Consider the following 17,869-nt stretch of genomic DNA (forward strand, 5'->3'; position numbering starts at 1 on the left):
CTCCAGCCCCTAGAAAAACATTTCTTAAACAGGATACAAAACAATATTTATGAAAGAAAATATCAAAATTTTGTTTTTATTTAAATTAAAAATTTAATTTAATCTTATTTTACATACCAATCTCGGTTCCCTCCCCCTCCCATCCTCCCATGACCCCCACCCCCCCAGCCCACTCCACCACCACCCCTGTCCACTCCCCAGGGAGGGTGAGGCCTCCCATGGGGGGTCATCAAAATCTGTCACATCATTTAGGGCAGGGCCTAGGCCCTCCCCCATGTATCTAGACTGAGAGTATCCCTCCATAGGGAATAGGCTCCCAAAGCTCATTTGTGCACTAGGGATAAATATTGGTTCCACTGCCGGAGGCCCCATAGACTGCCCAGGTCTCCCAACTGACACCCATGTTCAGGGTGTCTGGATCAGTCCTATGCTGATTCACTAGTGGTCAGACTGGGGCCCATGAGTTCCCACTTGCTCAGGCCAGCTGTTTCTGTGAGTTTTCCCAGCATGGTCTTGACTGCTTTGCTCATCATTCCTCCCTCTCTACAACTGGATTCCAAGAGTTTGGTTCAGTGTTTAGCTGTGACTCTTTGCTTCTGCTTCCATCAGCTACTGGATGAAGGCTCTAGGATGGCATAGAAGGTAGTCATCAATCTCATTATGGGGTAAGGGCATTTAAGGTAGCCTCTCCACTATTGCTTAGATTGTTAGTTGGGGTCATCCTTGTGGATCCCTGGACATTTCCCTGGTGCCAAATCAAAGCCTTCTGTTCATCAAAAGATATTATAAAATAGGTCACAAATTTGGGAATGTTTTCCAAACTATAAGAAGAATCCATTTCCAAGGTATATAAAGATTTCTATGGCTATAGAGGTGGCTCAGCAGTTAAGAGTGCTTGTTGCTCCTGAAGATGATCTGAGTTTAGTTTGAAACACCCAAGTCAGGAGGTTAACAACTGCCTATGCTGCCAGCTCCTGGGACTCCATAGCCCTCTTCTGGTTCCTGCAGGAACCTGTACTCACATATACACAAACACACATACACATAATTAAAAAGAACATATTTTAATTATATAAGAAATCTGTAAGAATAGGGCAGTTTGACAGTAAAATAGGCAAACAGATAATTACTTCATGAAGATATCCAAATTGATAACACATATGATAAGAAACACAATCTCATCAATCTTCTGAGAAGAACCCCTTAAAATCCTAAGATAAAGTTAAGGGTGTAACTCACTGATGGACTACTTACCTAGCATACCTGAAGCCTTGCTCCAATATCACATACAATAACAAGATACCACTACAAACTGACTCACCAGAATGGCTGTGATTGCAGGGTATAGAAAAACTACAATTCTCATATATTGCTGGTGAGAATGCAGATCTTCAATAGTTTAGAAAAACTGTCATCAAAAAGATTCCCTACTTTCATATGTCATGTTTTACAAATAGCCCCTTTGTTATTTTATTATTAAACCTACATGCTTTTAAATTTTATGTTTGTGTGCGTGCGTGCGTGCGTGCGTGCGTGCGTGCGTGTGTGTGTGTGTGTGTGTGTGTGTGTGTGTGTGTGTGTGTGTGTGCGCTTATATGAGTTTTATGTGCAATGAGTGTGTGCAGGATCATAGGGAGGCCTGAAGAGCATATCGGATCCCTGGAACTTGGTTGTGAGTCACCATTGGGTGCTAAGGGCCAAACAAGGATCTTCTTAAGACAGGGATGTGGTCTTAATCACTGAGCGATTTTTCCAGCCCCATGGCTTTACTGTGTATGATAGAACTTCAACTTACATTTTTGTTAGCACATGTTAATTACACAAAGTTTAAATGCTCATTATGATAAATCCATGCAAGTATATAATGAAATTTGACTATATCTGCCCTTCTATTTCTTTCTTATTACATGATCCACATCCATAGAATGTCTCTGTCCTCTTTTAAATACATTGGTATCAATTTTACAATGTAAAAAAAAAAGAAAAACTGTCATCAATAATTTCAAAATATGTATTTTCCATTGCATAGAAACTAATCCTAGGTATATATTCAATGGAAATTCTAATAATTGGAACCAAAAGACATGCATAAAAGTATCTGAAATATCATTATTCATAATAACTCCTAATTGGAAATAACCTACATATTTATTACCATGATTTATAAATTATGATATATTTCAACAACAGAATACACAAAATAGAAATTAAAAATATCTCTGTCTGCAACAGTATGGTTTTCAAAAAATATATGGTAACAAAAAAACACAAGACTCAAAAGAATACATCTATCTGATTTCATTTATATACAGTTCAAAATGAACAAAATTATTTCTGGTAGTAGAACATTATCTTTGGAGAGTGAGGATGACATAGTGATAAGATGGGCACATTTAAGGTTTTGCAGGGTTTTAAAAATATTTTATCTCTTGACTTAGGTGCAAGCAACTTGTGTGCTCACTTTGTACTATTTCATCAAATGGTACAATTATGATGTGTATGCTTTTCTATATTTGTAATTATATGTCAATAAAATGTAAAGAAAAATAATAGAAATGAGGAAATAGGTGTTGGGTATTTACAAAGGAGTCAGACAAAGATGGTTCTCTACAATGGCTGCCTTGCAGACAAAGGCACAAGGCTTTTCCTGGTAATATTCTTGGGAATTCAAATCACTTCAGAAATTCTCTGTATAAAGATCTTCTCTCTAAGGTAGTTACAGATAAATTACAGATCATTTTTCACAAGATCTAAGAGAGAAAAATGAGACCGAAAAGCAAATAAAATATCAAGCAATGTATTACAAAAAGCTTTTAGTACCATCTTAGAGGGAAAGTGTGAAACTAGGAAATGGATCACATGATTAGGAGTCCTCTTTTCACTTCACTTTCTAATTATTTTAGAAACCAGTGAAACATTACCAATGGAACTATTTACCTAAGCAAAAGTGACAGTTCACAGACTTAACAGGACCAGAGAGAAACACAGCTGTTTTATAAAATGCCTTTGTTTTATATAAATGTCACACATGTCCCAAAAACTTCACTTCAACAACTATTTTTCCACTTACCTATAATTAGTGCTGTTAGAAATCATAAAGACAATATAGAATGTATATTTCTGATGATCTTTAATGTAAAGGCAGATTATTAAGATGAAAATCAGTAACAACTACAGAATAATCCCCAAAGAGAATATGGTGGGTAGCTTCCAGGAGTAAAATTAATGAGAGTAAAAATAAGAGAAAAATCATGAAACCAGTTCATCAAAAGCCTTAAAGAACACATTGAAAAGTCTACATATAAACTCATAAACAACTTATCTATATTCCATAACTTGTGGGATCTGTTATGTTCAACATGAGTCACCTAGAATGAGTCTTAGTTATTAGGAATATCAAATCTTGGTATGTTAATGATGTATCTAGTTATACTCAAAAGATCTCTGCAGAACATTAAAGCTACCTTCTATAACATCACCTCAAATAATTAGGAATGTACCTCAAGCATTTCCAACAGTCCTGAATAAATTCCTATTGATCTGCCTGCAGTTTAGATTATGAGATGCTATCTTTGTTTATCTCTCACAACATAACTTTTTCAAACATTATTTAACACTAGCACAGAGGAATATTTATTTATTGAGCTTAGATCATTAAATTACACCAACACACTAACCATACTCATCTCTTTCCTGATTTGGAAGACTTTGTACTCCCCCCTTTCTCTCTCTTCTCTCTCCAGACTGAAAAAAAACTAGAAAATCTCCCCCTTTTGATCAATTTAATTGGGTTTCTGGATCTTTTATCAATCAGTTGTTAGCTTTTTCTTGAGAAACAGCCACCAGAATTTTCTGTCTGATTGTAGACAAAAATTCATTTTGATCTTCTCCATGGAAAAAGTTTTGTTTTGTTGTTGACACATTCCTGAGATTTTCCACCATGTTTTTGACATTTGAGGGACATAATCATGACCAGACTTTATTCTCTATAGTGTGATCCAGTGATTTGTAATGTTTTTAATTATTTGTTATCAAATTCAGATGCTACTGGTGCATCCCTAGCCCTTAAGCTAATCTTTAAGAAGTATCCAGATACAGCTCCTTATCTCCGTCAGCTAAGGGAGACAGTCCATGATTCCAGATGCTATCCTCTCACTCTTTATGACCAGCAACTGTATCCCTTCTTTTCTAATACCTCCTTTGAAGAAATTTGCTGATTTTCCTGCTTTATTCCTGAATTCCTTCTGTATCCTGCTTCTTTTTTAATTACAGTATGCAATACGTACACCTTCAGTGATTTCTGGAGTCCTTCCTTCAGTCATGACTGAGAGCCCGAAGTCCAATCATCTTATAAGTATGGATAACTTCACCTTTGCCTAAGTGTACTACGACCTTACATAACGAAATGCCGCTGAGCTGACTGATCTGCTCACCACAGTTTAGTATCATCAGCTTGCCTTCACTCTTTCTAAATACATTCATATGAAACCCAAATATATTGCCCATGGGGGGGTGCATGTTTTTGTCTCTGATCCTCTCTGTACAAAACTTGCTGTAACGGCAGCTGTTTATGTTAAAAAACTAAAATATAAAATATGACCTACGTGACCAAGTCCCAGGAGGCTGTTTACTTCCTTATTTATGAATCAGAATCTGTCAGCACAACTTAGAAGTTTGATTGTCAGCAGTTAGTACAATTAAATGTCACTGCAAAACCAGCAGAGGGTGCACCAGGGCACTAGAAATTTTACCCAGATATAGCACATCAATTTAACTCAATTAGCCAATCAACTTTTCCTTTATTTATTTATTCATATATTTGCTTATTCATATGCTAAAACTAATATCCTCAAGAGAAACAAGTTGAATCTGAGTTAACACTTCCTCAGTTATATTCCAGTTTTCCTGAAAGTTAAGTTCAAGACAAATAAGGAGTATATGGTTAAACTTAGCCTGGTCAAAATGTAGTTAGAGCAGAACAAAACGACACAGATTTGAGCCCTTCATTTTGTAAAAAGTCTACTATGGAGTTCCAACCTGTGGTTGCCTCATTCCCCTCAAAAAATTTTTTTTGGTAGATACTATTTTATGGGGTAATATGTACTAAATTGAAGATGAAGACCCAACTTCATCCTAGTTTTGACTCAAGCTATGATATCTTGGGCCATTTACTTCTCCCTCGGGGGCTATAAGTTCTCCAAAGGAATCAACAAAATAGACTTAGGTGGTACCTTACAAATCTGAAAAACTTCAATTCCAAGTTGATGCCAATAATTGTAAAGAGCTACTATCATTGCTTTGACTGTCCCAAAGGACTAATCTAGAAAGATTCTAAAGGAAAGGAGATGAGAAACTGTGTTGAAACACCTAAGTATTTTAGTGCTACACAAGTGTAGGCAACTAAATGCCATGACAAAGCCATGAGAGTCCCAAGCTATCCCAGAAGCTCTAGAATACAGCTGTCCGCCTAATCCTCAGTCCATGAACATGACTCTGTCCACCCTGAATGCCCAAAAGCCTTGACCACCAGTTGACTAGAGAAGTTGAACTCTCTGATACTTTTTACAGAATATTAATGTGCAGCTGCTAAGTATTTCTATGGGGATGAGGAGGGGGAAGATAAATAAAAGATCCAGAGTCCTAATTAATTATCACCCAGCCATAGTGTTTAAAGTTTCAGGTATGAGGAGCATGTCTGCAGATTCTTTTCTATGATAAGCTGTTATATAAGTTGGAGTATGTTTGAAAGGCATTTTAGGGCTGGGGCATTTTTACAAAACACATTATAAAAGAGAAAAATGTCAGTCCTGACAGAGATTGTTATGAATGTGACAGCTCTAAAGTGTACAAGTTTGAAGGTCAAAGTAGCACAAATAATGTTTAAAGAGTTGTGACAATGACTATGGACCAAATACAGAAGGCTTCCATGTGTCACTTCAAGTAAGTTACTTATACAACTTGTTTTCTCAAAAGGGTACAAACTAACCATTAGTCTTTAACCACTCAAAAAGATCCTTGGTTGCTTTGCCTAAGATTCACATGTAAGACAGCTTTGGCAACCACGAGAGTATTTAATACCAAGTACATTGAATTTACTTGAAGAAAGAATTAGGAAAACAACCAAGCTAATGGTTTGCTAAAAGGGATACAAACACTCTAAAGAATACCAAAAACAAAACAAAAATCCAACTTCCTGTTCTGAAGCTAGCGATAATGAAAACCCTTCACACCCACTGCACCCCACTCCATCAAGAAGAGTGTCAGAACCGGCATGCAAAGGGTGAGTTTTGTTTCCATAGATTTTTTAAATTGCTGTTCAGAAGTTGTCTAGCAAGACGGCATATTTCTACCAGAATTCCTCAGGGGCGCTGATCCTCACGAGAACGCTGAGGACAATCGGTCTCAAATTGCAGGTAAGTGTGAAAAAGCTCACATTCTGGTCAGCGCACAAGAACCCGGCGCTGAAAAGTACGGTTAAAAGTTGTTTCAGCGGGCGTGGAACAGTTATTACAGCTGTTTACAGCTCCAACTCCAAAGAGGAGCCTGCTAGTGCTGGCATCAGCTCGGGACACGAAGAAACAAGCACCGCGGGCAGGGAACCTCACCAGGGGCACCAGGGGCCAAGCTGCTCGCCGTTAGACGGCCACGGGGGCGGCGCAGGCACCTCTCCGCCGGCCCGGGTGCGAGCCCGGCCAACTTTTCCCCGAAGCAGCCCACACCCCCCGGGGGCGGCGCAAGCAGGCTGGGCTTTCCAAGTCCTTGGGACCCGAGAGGGTCTGGATGAGCCAAGCCAAGAACTGAGAACAACCTGCCCCGGACAACCTCTCCCTAGCTCTCCGGCCCACTCCCAGGTCCTGCCCTGTAACTTGGCTCGGAGTGGCAGAGTCCCCCAAGCCCTGAGGCGCAGGCCCCCACCCAACCTAGCAGGGGAGGGGGCCTCCAAGGCCGCCGCCCCTCCTAGGTGACTCACCTGGTGCCGGTCCTGGGAGTCAGGGGGGAGTGGATCTTCTCCTGGTTCCAAAGGCTGCTGTTGAAAGGGCGGCTGCCCGAGGTGGCGGGTGATGGGACCCACGGGGTCGAGGCTACCAGGGCTACTTAGGGTGCCAGAGGTGCCAGGAGCACCCGGGCCGCTGAGGCGGGACTCGGTTCCCCGTTCCCGCCGCAATTCGGACCGCAACTCTAGGTAGCAGCACAGCGTCAGCAGGTGGAGGGCCAGCGAGAGGCCAAAGAAACCCAGGAAGAGCCGGCAGCTGTTCCCTTCGCCAGCCCGAGCGGGGGCCCCGCGACAGCCGCAGCCCTGGCTGCCCCGCTCCCTTGGCGCTGCTGCGGGCAGGGGTTCCCTGCGCTCTGCCTCGGGGTAGCCCATGGCCTCCAGAGACAGCCACTATCTGAGGCCCGGGAGCCTCTGCCTCTGCCTCAGCCCTTCGCGACCCCTGACAGGCGGCTACTGTCCTGCCATCGGCTGGGGGCTGCAGGGACCCGTTCCTGAGCGACGGTGGCTGGGCGGGACAGAACAGGGAGCAGCCGCATGTGCAGCTCCACTCCGAGGGGTGGGAAAGGGAGGAGGAGGGGCGGGAGAGAGGGGCGGCGCGGCCCAAGAGGGAATGAGGGAGGAGGTCCTCACCTACCCCGCCCCATGCCTCAAGGGGCGGCCGGGACGCCCAACCACGGGCCCGCCAGGTCTGGGCGCCCCGCCTCCTGCTGTTCCACTCGGGCCTCCAGCCGTGGGGCGGGGCCTGGGGGCGTGGGGGTTCACCTCTGCCTGGCAGCCCCACCCAGCTCTTCCCGCTTGCCCCGTTGCAGTTGGTGACTGCCGCTGTCGTTCATCTCTGGACTCCACCCCGGTTTAACCCTTCGGCAGCGCCGCTATGGGGGAGGGCAGGAGGGGGAGGCTGAGAAGAATTTGGGAACCTTGGAAAGAACGTGGAGTAAAGAAAAGGAGGCAGAAACTAGCATTAATAGAAATGTTTGCAATTAACTGCAGTTGTTAATAACATCATCCAGTACTTATCTGTTGCTTTCAATCTTCAAAGCGTTTAACAGACGTTAAACTAATTAAAACAGTTCAGGGTTTGGAATGAAACCATGCCTGCTGTGTTTGCAATTCAATGGCTCCCAGAAGAAAAGGAGACCTAGGAGCCTGGGAGCCAAACAGACTGGGAATCAGGATGTCTCACTCCTAGAGTGAGTCTGGGGGCACAGTCAAAGCCTAGTGCCAAGTGCCTAGTGGAACTGAAGTGATACTATCCCTTGAAGGGTAATACAGTTTCCTAGGATTTCTTGACATATTAATTCATTCAACAGATATGCATTAATCCTTTTCACAAGGCTGAAAGTGTTGTGTGAGTGAGCCCACAGCCAAAAGTTTATCTTCTTCCAGGGCTGCAGAAGTTTTGAAAGATCACGAGCCTTCCAAGAGCAGGTGGGTAAACTGAGGGTCACAAAGAGGTGAATTTTTACAAGGGTGGTCCACAGAATGGCCAGACACTATTGTCATCTCTACTTGCAGACAACTGTTCTGGCCTCTCCACCCTTCCCATGCTTCCCCTGGAGTACTCCCTGGGGGAAGTTCAACAAGTCAGCCAAATGTTCCAGATGTACATGCTGCAACTGCAGCATCTTCAACAGCTGCACCAATCAGAAACAGGGTCAGAGAAAAAAATGGCAAATGTCAGAACAATAGACCTGGAAATGAAGGATGGAAAAGATTAGTTGTCAAGAGTCAAAATTGACAAGCGTTACTAGTCTCAGATTTTAGAGACTTAAGTAGCTGCAGCATAGTAAGCATGCACTTTTCTAGCCAGTAGGCACTCTCATTTCCATGCAATTGAGAAATTAATAATTAGCAATTTTATTGACTTGAAGCAAGCATAGTAAAAGCCACTGAGGAGGCTCAGTGATGCCCCAGAGCACTTAAGGGTAGGCTTACGACCTAGGCTGATAAGGGAGAAGAAAAACACAGAAGAATATAGAAAAGGAGACAAAAGAAAAACAAAACCAAAAGCATATGGCAGAGAGGTCGGTGCAGAGAGCACAGAGGTCATAAGCTTTAAATATATCAGCCACAGGCAAGTTTGCTTTCATAGCCTTGTGAATGGTCTCAGTGCTTCACAAACATTTTTTGTCCTCTTTTTAACCTTTACCCATGAAACAGAAAGTTTGCAAAAAGAAAATCTCATCATCACACAGATAAGGAGGAAAAGAAAGACTTGCAACAGCAGCTCTCAAGATCTACTTGTCCAGACCAGGAATTCTAGATGCTAGGAAAACTGCCAGGCTGATTTACCTTAATTATCACAGCCAGGATTATTGGAAAGAATGCTAGACCAGAAGTCAGGAGGCCTCACTCTGCCACTAGTTTGTTGGGTCACTGTGAGCAAAGCAACGTACTTTTTGGAGGGAGTGGGCAAACACTGGTTAGGTTTCTTCAACTGTAAAATGGAGAGTTTAAACTGTAACAGCTATTATATTGTGCCCTATCTGTCTCATCACTGGCTATGTTGAATTTACAGCATACACAGTTTAAAGAGGCTACTTTATCTTCATCCAAATAAGAAGGGAATAAATGACATCCATCTCCTGATGGCAGTGGTAGTGATGGTGGCAGTGGTGATTCTCAAGGATGTTAACTGGTTTCAGCTTCCATGTTCTACCAACTTCTAAATTTTTAAAATTTATCGCTATTAGTGCGTGTGTGCATGCATGTGTGCGTGCATGTGTGTGTGTGTGTGTGTGTGTGTGTGTGTGTGTGTGTGTGTGTGTGTGTGTGTGTGTGTGTTGGTGGTCTCACATGCCACTGAGCACATGAGGAGGTTTGAGAATAACTGCAGAATATGTTTCACTCTCCACCTTTACATAAGTTCCCAGAATCAAAGTGAGGTCATCAGACTTGCACTGTAGGGAGAGCAGCAAACACAGTATGGGCTGAGCAATCCAACTGTGGCCTTTCTTTTAATGACAAGAAAGACCCTGTTTGCACCATTACCCTCAGAAGCCTTCAGAATTTCATTTGACCTAGGACCTTGTTTTGATTCCCAAGAGGCAGAAAATATGGCTTCATATGCTTTAGAAATATCTCAGTGAACCAGAGCAGTGAGAAATAGACGTGGCTATAATAATAATTATCATTATATTAATGAAGTACTGTGGATTAAACTTAGAAGTCTCATATGCTCTAGGCAGGCATTCTACCACTTAGCTACAACCCCAACCCACAAGTTCCCTTTTATTAATAATATGTTGTCTGTGTTTTGATGTGCTGCTTCAGTTTGCTTCTGTTTTCATAGTGCCCTGTCCCCTACAGCACAGGTATAAAAATGATAAACCTGTAGGCCACATGCAGCAAACAAATATGTTGTGTTTGGTATAATATTAGCTAAAACTTGGAATGAAAAAGGAAATTCCGTTCTAGCATTTAGAAATCTGGAGGTTTCACGTTTTTAGAATGCACCTTTCCTGGTTTTCTAAATATATAAAAGAAAACATAAGACCTGTTAGCATTGGATCCACATTTCCATATGGGTATACCCCAGCTAGAACTGCCCCCTTTGAGATAAACACGAATAGTCAAGTTCTACATAACCCTTCCTACCCCTTGACCCTGGTCTTTCCTTGTCAGTCACTTATCTTACTTGTCTGATACCAAAGTACTGTCTCCTTGGTTGACATATAATCTGCCAGTTCAACATTATTATTTGCTACCCTTTAAAAAAGCCATGCTATCACAGTGCTAAATTCACTATCCCTTATCAGACCTCTGCCCAAACTAGTTTTTTTTTTTTTTCACTAGAAGTATCCCTTATCTGCAAAACCTCCAAGAATCAATGTACATGTTCTCTTTAGTATGGCCTAACAACTTACTCCAGATTTTCTTTCATGGTTTCATTGAGCATTGAGCATACCTACCTTACTGATATCAAATATCATGTCATATTTTGAGTGTCTCATATGGTTTTCTCGCCACTAAACTGAGCTTCTTAGTGATAAGATTAACATTTTTTCAATTTTTCTGTTCCCAGACTCTAGCATAGTACCAACCATGCAGTTGGCACCAAAATTGTTCAGTAACTGAATGGGGCGTGAAGTCTTCTACAATAAGCTAGAATACCTAGAATTCCAAAGAAGGGAACTTGTCCATGTGATGTCTGTGAATACTATTCAAGAAATACCTTTTGGGGGCTGAGCTACATAGCATTTATGGAAAGATACAAAGAACATAAAACCACATGACAGGGCTATGGATGTAGCTCCGTAATAGAGCACATGCCTAGCATGCATAATGCCTTGGATTCCATCCTCAACACCAGCAATAATAGGAACTGTAGGGGCAACCTGCCTTGTTGTCAAACTCGTAGTAGTGGCCATACCATTTGGGTGTGGTTTCAGGTGCAGACATGACCCTTTTAAGGTAGAGGAGCTGTGGGGCTCACTAGCTTGGGTCACGGAGAACATCAGAAGGACAGGGACTGCATCTTCTGGAGCAGGAAGGCCACAGCAGTTATTTACTCTTATCTGTGTAAGTTTTTCCCCCAGTAAAGCACCAATTTATCATTTATCTTGCGTCTGGTGAACTCATTTAAACTCCGCCTTCAAGGAGCTGAGCACAGGGCCTTGTACATACTAGGTAAATACCATACCACTAAACAGCATCCCCCAGCTACCTCATAGGCCTTTCTTTCCTGCTGAACTTCATTTCCCATGTTTGTTTGTCTTGATCAAATATTTTTAAAAAATAGGAATTGACAACCCCTGAACAATAACATTATAAATAAGTTGACAAGCCAGGTATGGTGGGTACATGCTTGTAGTCCCAGCTACTTGGAAGACTGAAGTGAGAGAATTACTTGAGCCCAGGAATTTAAGGACATCCTGGAGAGCATAGTCAGATTCACATCTCAAAAGACAAAGGCAAAAAATGTTGATGATCCCTGACAAACCAACTGAGTGGAATGTGCTAAGGAATTTGGCAGGGACTGATATTAAATACTTGGTACTATGGTTAATCCACAGAATAAATAACTGGCATAGTGCTCAGCAGGGTAACTATGATATATTTAGTGACTGGATGTAGTTGAGGGGAATATGGGTTTTGGAGATAGATCCTCATTTGAGTCTTAGATTATTTACTTTTCAGCTATGGCATTTAATACAAGTGATTTTTGCTTGTCTTAGACCACCTCAGTTTTCTCATGTGGAAAAGTGGAGATGACAGTATATGCTATTAGAATAGGTATTTTGTAAGATAGCTGTGCTTGAATGGGATGTGTTTAAGAGGCAAGAGTTTCACTGTACTCTCTCAGGGCTCTCAGTAATTGGGCCTATTAAATAAACTGACAGCAGATTAACAGGAGAAAAATGAATACAAAATGTATGATGTACAAAAAGGCATCAACATAATAGAGAAATGAATGTTAAATATGCAATGAGATTTAGAAATTTATCTGTCCTCATCATAAGGGAGATGGAGGTGAATGTAGGCAACTAAGAAATACATATATATTTCATATATATATACATATATATGTATATATATATGAAAATTTAATGGGTCCTGAGAAAAAGTGGTGGCAGTCAGTAAAGATGTTCTTCTTCTTCATGATATTAAACTTCAGTATTTCCTAAACTCCAGGGTATGATACTAAACTCCATAGTCCTCTCCAAGGATAACTGTTTGGCCAGCCACAGTTGACAAGATTACCAGGGAAGTGATTTGTGACAAATGAGTTCCTTTTTGAAGCCATATCTTTCTGCAGAAAAGAACAGTTCAGTGGAAATCCCTCACTGTAATTGTTCTAAAGTTGCATAGTAAGGGCTTGACATCCTTCAGAATTTATTTGTCAATTTAAGTTTCTGAAACTACAAACAGAACATGCGCGCGCGCACACACACACACACACACACACACATACACACACACACACGAGACGTTTGTGTGACTTTTACACCAAGGGAACCAGAGTAACCACATACAGCAGTTCTCAAGAACATGGTGGAAAAACAGAAAAGTTGTATATTTTACACTTATCAAATGCCAGTCCCCTTTTATGTATTAAATACGTTAAATTTTGAAATAGAACCTATTTGTATTCACCACCCTCCCTTGACTATTTGATGTAAATATCCAACATCTTTGTATCCATTTTCACTGAAATGTGTAATGGACACCTCAAACTTAACCTAGTCAAAACATGGCTTTCTCTCTCAAAATTTGTTATCCTTTGGTAGTCTGTAGCTCAGCAAATGTCAACTCTAACCTTCCATTTCTCAGGGGGAAGAATCAAAACAAAACAACAGCAAAAAACCCTTTGAGATCATTCTTGAATGCCTCAGGCCCTATCTGTTAGTGAATGGTGTCATTGATGTCTTTAAAATATATCCAGACCCTCATTATTTCTTACCCTCTCTAACATCACACTAGTTTGTGCTCTTACTGCTTTGTCACCTGGATGACCCTTGGATTGCTGTAGCCTTCTAGCAAATCTAAATGCTTTTGTTCTTCCCACTCTACAACATAGCCCCTTATAGAGACATTCTGTTCAAGTGACTAAGTCAGTCCCTCCTCTATGTCAAATCCTCCCAGGGTTCTCTGGTTTGCTCTGAGTGCTTACCTCGATCTACTTTGTCTGAATACTGAACATATTTCTGGGATCCTATCCCAATAGTGTTCTCCTTGCTTATTGCATTAGTTACTTTTATCGTTGTGATAAAACACCACTACTAAGGCAACTTATAGAAGGAAGGGTTTAATTGTGCTTATAGTTCCAGAAGGAGTACCCATAATGGCAGGGGAGGCAAGGCAGCAGGTGAGTGGAGCAGAAAAGTGGAAGATCACATCTTCAGTAACAAATACAAAGCAGAGAGAGAAAACTACACGTGGAGCAAAGCTATAAACTCTCAAAACCTGTCCCCAGTGTGGCATACCACAACCTCTATAAACAGTGCCTCTAGCCAGGGACCAAGTGTTCAAATGTGTGAGTCTATGAGGGACATATCTCTTCTAAAGCACCACACCCACCCTGTTTCAAACACCTTAGGCCCCATACTGTTCTTTAAACTCCCGAAGCATGTTACCACTTAAGAATCACTCCACCTGGACTCCTTCTTTCTGGAAGGCTATTGTCCCACATAGCCTAATTGCATCTTCATTATTTCAGGTCTCTTCTGGGGTGTCACCTAATACGAAGTTTAATCTTGACCAACTTCCTACCATTTCCTGTGTCCACTTTTACCATTTGACATATTGAATATTTATTGATAGAGAGATTTCTCTGTAGCCACAAATAAAAATAATCAGTTCTATAATGACAGAGATTTGTGTCTAGTTTTGTTCATTGCTTTACATATAAGACAATACATGCCATACAATAGGCTTTAAATAAATGTTTGTTGATTAGGTGAATAAACTCTCTTATGGGAGTAAGAGGAATGAGAAAGGCATAGTCAAGCATTTTGCTAGACAACCAAGGATTTTCCAATACAGTGATTCTGGAAGAAATAACTGTCTTCTTGTACATGGCACCTCCTCCAGAGAAAAGGGTGCTCAAGGCCACACAGATAATTGGAACGAAGAAGGTGAGGAATGTTGGCTTAACATTTATCTCCTATGTGACAGCCTTTCTCATTAACTTCCTTGTGAATTTCTATTACGGCTATTTCACCTATGAGAAAACTGGGGTTCAGAGGAATAAAATCATTGGTACAAATCCACAGAGATTAAGTGGTACAGTGTGAATTTACATCTAGGTCTGACTGGATCAAACATTCATGCTCTGTCCTCAAAATTACCTCCCACCTACTATCAGATCACAAATGCAGCTTCATAGAGATAGGCATGTGCACTATTGGAGTCCTGGAAGGGTAGAGTGATAGTCCAGCTGAAAGTCACGATGTCTTCTCCCTCTAGCTTGCCTGCTGTTGACACCATCTTTTACCTGCAACTCCAAGGCCACCATGCATACTATCATTAGGTGAATGTACTCAAATATAGGTCATATCGGGTTATCTTCCTGTATAGTTATCCCTAATGATTTCCCATTGATGAACCAATAGTGGTCGGGCTCCTTGGCCTGATACCCAAGCCCTTTATTTGAGCTCATTTTTCATCTGTGTTGCCACTAGGCCTCTGCAACTGCTGCCTCTGGGACTCTTCACTGTTCAGGAGCAAATGTCTACATTGCTGCTTCTTTGCCTTATAGTAACATTAATCCCATTGCCTTTCCATTTCCTTTCCTCTTTGTCTCCTTCCTCTATCTATTTGGAAAGCAGTGCATTCTCCTTTTTTCAAATCTATACTACTTATTTTCTTTTTGAGCATGTGGGGGGAGCATTTATTTGTCTTGTGTATGTGTGTGGTGACTCTCTCTCTCTCTCTCTCTCTCTGTGTGTGTGTGTGTGTGTGTTATGTGCGGGGGGGGGGGGGTGCATGCATGAGCAGGTTGTCTGAGTGCATGCATGAGCAAATGTGTTCCTGTGTGTGTATATGGAAACCCATGTCAGGTGACTTCCTAAATCACTCTCCATTCTACTTATTATGGCAAGATCTCTCAATGAGACAAGAGTTCTCCAATTCCTGCTACTCTGGCTATCCAGCTTGCCCTGGGGTGTCTGCTTTCCAAATGCTGGGATTACAAAAAGCCACCAGAACTGGGCATCCTTTTACAAGTTTGGGAGATTTGAACTCTAGTCCTCATGCCTGCATCACAAGGACTTTATTCTCAGAGCTATTTTTCTCAGCCTTTGTTAATTACTTTGAATTATTTATATTTATGAGCTAGGTTGTGATAATTCAACTCATGTATACCACATGTGATAATCACATGAAAATAGCCAACATTTATATCTCCTTGGGCCTTATCTAAGACCTAGCTCATGCTCCACCTCTGACATAGCCAGCCTGTCTACAGTGCTCTCCACCAGGACATCCTGCCATTACTGCTCATCTGCGGCTCATAGCATACCACTCGTGATTGCTAATTCATCCCCATTCTGTGCAAGTGTCTCATTTCCCCAGCTTACCTCCAATTCTCCTTGAAGGACAGGACCCTGTTCTAGCCCCCACAGGACCTACCTCAAGCCAGGACTTACCAAATCTTTGTTAATGGATTAAGCATTCTGCACAGATGAATTTTAAGCAGGGTTTTGAAGGCCAGAGTGGTCTTGGTTTGTCAGAAAGAAGACAGCTGTCCTAAGTGGAAGGCTCAGTAAAATAAGATGCTGAGCACATTTATATAAGCAAGGCTACCAGGAGTATTTAGAAAAAAAAATATTTAAACACACACTCACAAAGGGGGCAGCAGAACAGCACATCTTTTACTCATTGGAGGAAATGACTATAGCCATAACTGACAAAGAAATGTTTGTAGAAATCCACAAAGAATGATAAGGATATAGAAATTTTTCTTGCTATAAACAAGCAAGATGGCACAACATGGAGTATTCATTTTACAATAACATCTTTGGCTACTCATGAGTGGGTGAGCATATGGAAAAGCTCTCACTCCATGAGAGGAAATTTTCATTCAAAAATAGAAAACCTTATTGGTGGCAGAATGTCATTTGCATCTGTATCCCCAGCAATGCATATCAGCCCCACTCTTCAGGCCATCAATTAGCATTAAAACAAATGCTACACACAGGGTCATGCTACATTCACATCAGGTCCACAGAGAGATCACAGATTACGTTTTAGTGGAGTAGGACTTTAAGAGAAATTGTACAGTGTTTTTACAGTTTGTTCAGAACAACTGTGTGTGGTAGATAGGCCACACAGAGTTCAGAGAAGTAGAATGATTTACCTAAAGTTCCATAGCCAGTAGGCCTGAATTTTAGCCTGGGGTTCACTTTCATACTAACACACTGTGGTATTCGTTTATCACACTTGTGTTTGTGTAATTGATCTGACCAAAGCTCTTATTGATTTTTGCCCATGATCTGAATTTCCTAGTCATAGGTAATATGAAACTTACCCCAAGGATCTGAGGCCTGGAAAGTCAAGCTTTCTCCAGGAAATGATCTTAGTTCTATGAGAAAGACCTAAAGGCATTTGAAGTTGTAATAACTATCCCAGCCTCAGCTCAGCTCGAAACAGGCATGTCAAAACTGATTTTGCTAAAAAGTATTGACTCCTCGCTTGGGTCCACACGTAACTAAAAGAAGGACGAGAGTCTGACATCTCTGCCTTCATTTTGTTTCTGTATATCTCTTTTACATTGCATCACTGCACAGAGACAAATTCTTGTCCTGAAACTGCAGTTATCTCAGATCCTAGGAACAGCAAAACCTCACAGGTGACACCATTCCTACAGAAGAGAACACTAACCTCTAAGGGCAAGTTTCATCCCCAGGAACTAACAGATTAACAATTTGACATTTTATCAGGCCACCTTGCAGGACAGACCAGCTGAGACAATGTGTTGTTTCTTTCTGTCATAAACACCATAAGTAAAAGCAACTTGGGGGAGAGGGTTTATTTTAGCTTACAGGTTATAGACTATTGTAAAGGGAAGCCAGAGCAGGAACTCAGATGTAGGAATCCAGAGGCAGGAACTAAAGCAAAGACCACAGAGGAACACTGCTTACTGGCATGCTCCCAAACCCATGTTCACTTACTACCTTATACAGCCCAGGCCTATTTGTCTAGGGATGGCACAGCCCAGCATGGACTGGGCCTTCCCATATCAATCATTAGTTTTGAAAAATACCCAACTGACAGGCCACAGGGCATTCTAATGAATGCAATTCCTCAGTTGAGATGCCCTCTTTCAAGATAAATGTGTTGACAAAAACTAACCAGAACAGACAATAATGGCTTAAGGATGGGTGAGTAACTTCCTCTTTGTAATATGGCTCCATTGAATTAATCTTTCTCTGC

At 41.4% G+C, this 17,869-nt stretch overlaps 1 protein-coding gene across 8 annotated transcripts in view; it reads right to left on the reverse strand.

Annotated features, from left to right (window-relative positions):
* Positions 1-7,366, reverse strand: part of Eda (ectodysplasin A) — a 401,969-nt gene extending 394,603 nt beyond the window's left edge. For all 8 annotated transcript variants that reach the window (XM_035450187.1, XM_035450186.1, XM_035450185.1 and 5 more), the window contains exon 1: positions 6,971-7,366. In XM_035450187.1, the coding sequence (XP_035306078.1) occupies positions 6,971-7,366 (396 nt within the window). The remainder of the gene's footprint in view (positions 1-6,970) is intronic.
* Between the last annotated feature and the right edge of the window lie 10,503 nt (positions 7,367-17,869).

This window comes from Cricetulus griseus, chromosome X (assembly GCF_003668045.3).
Source record: "Cricetulus griseus strain 17A/GY chromosome X, alternate assembly CriGri-PICRH-1.0, whole genome shotgun sequence".
In the NCBI taxonomy this organism is placed as follows: Eukaryota; Metazoa; Chordata; class Mammalia; order Rodentia; family Cricetidae; genus Cricetulus; species Cricetulus griseus.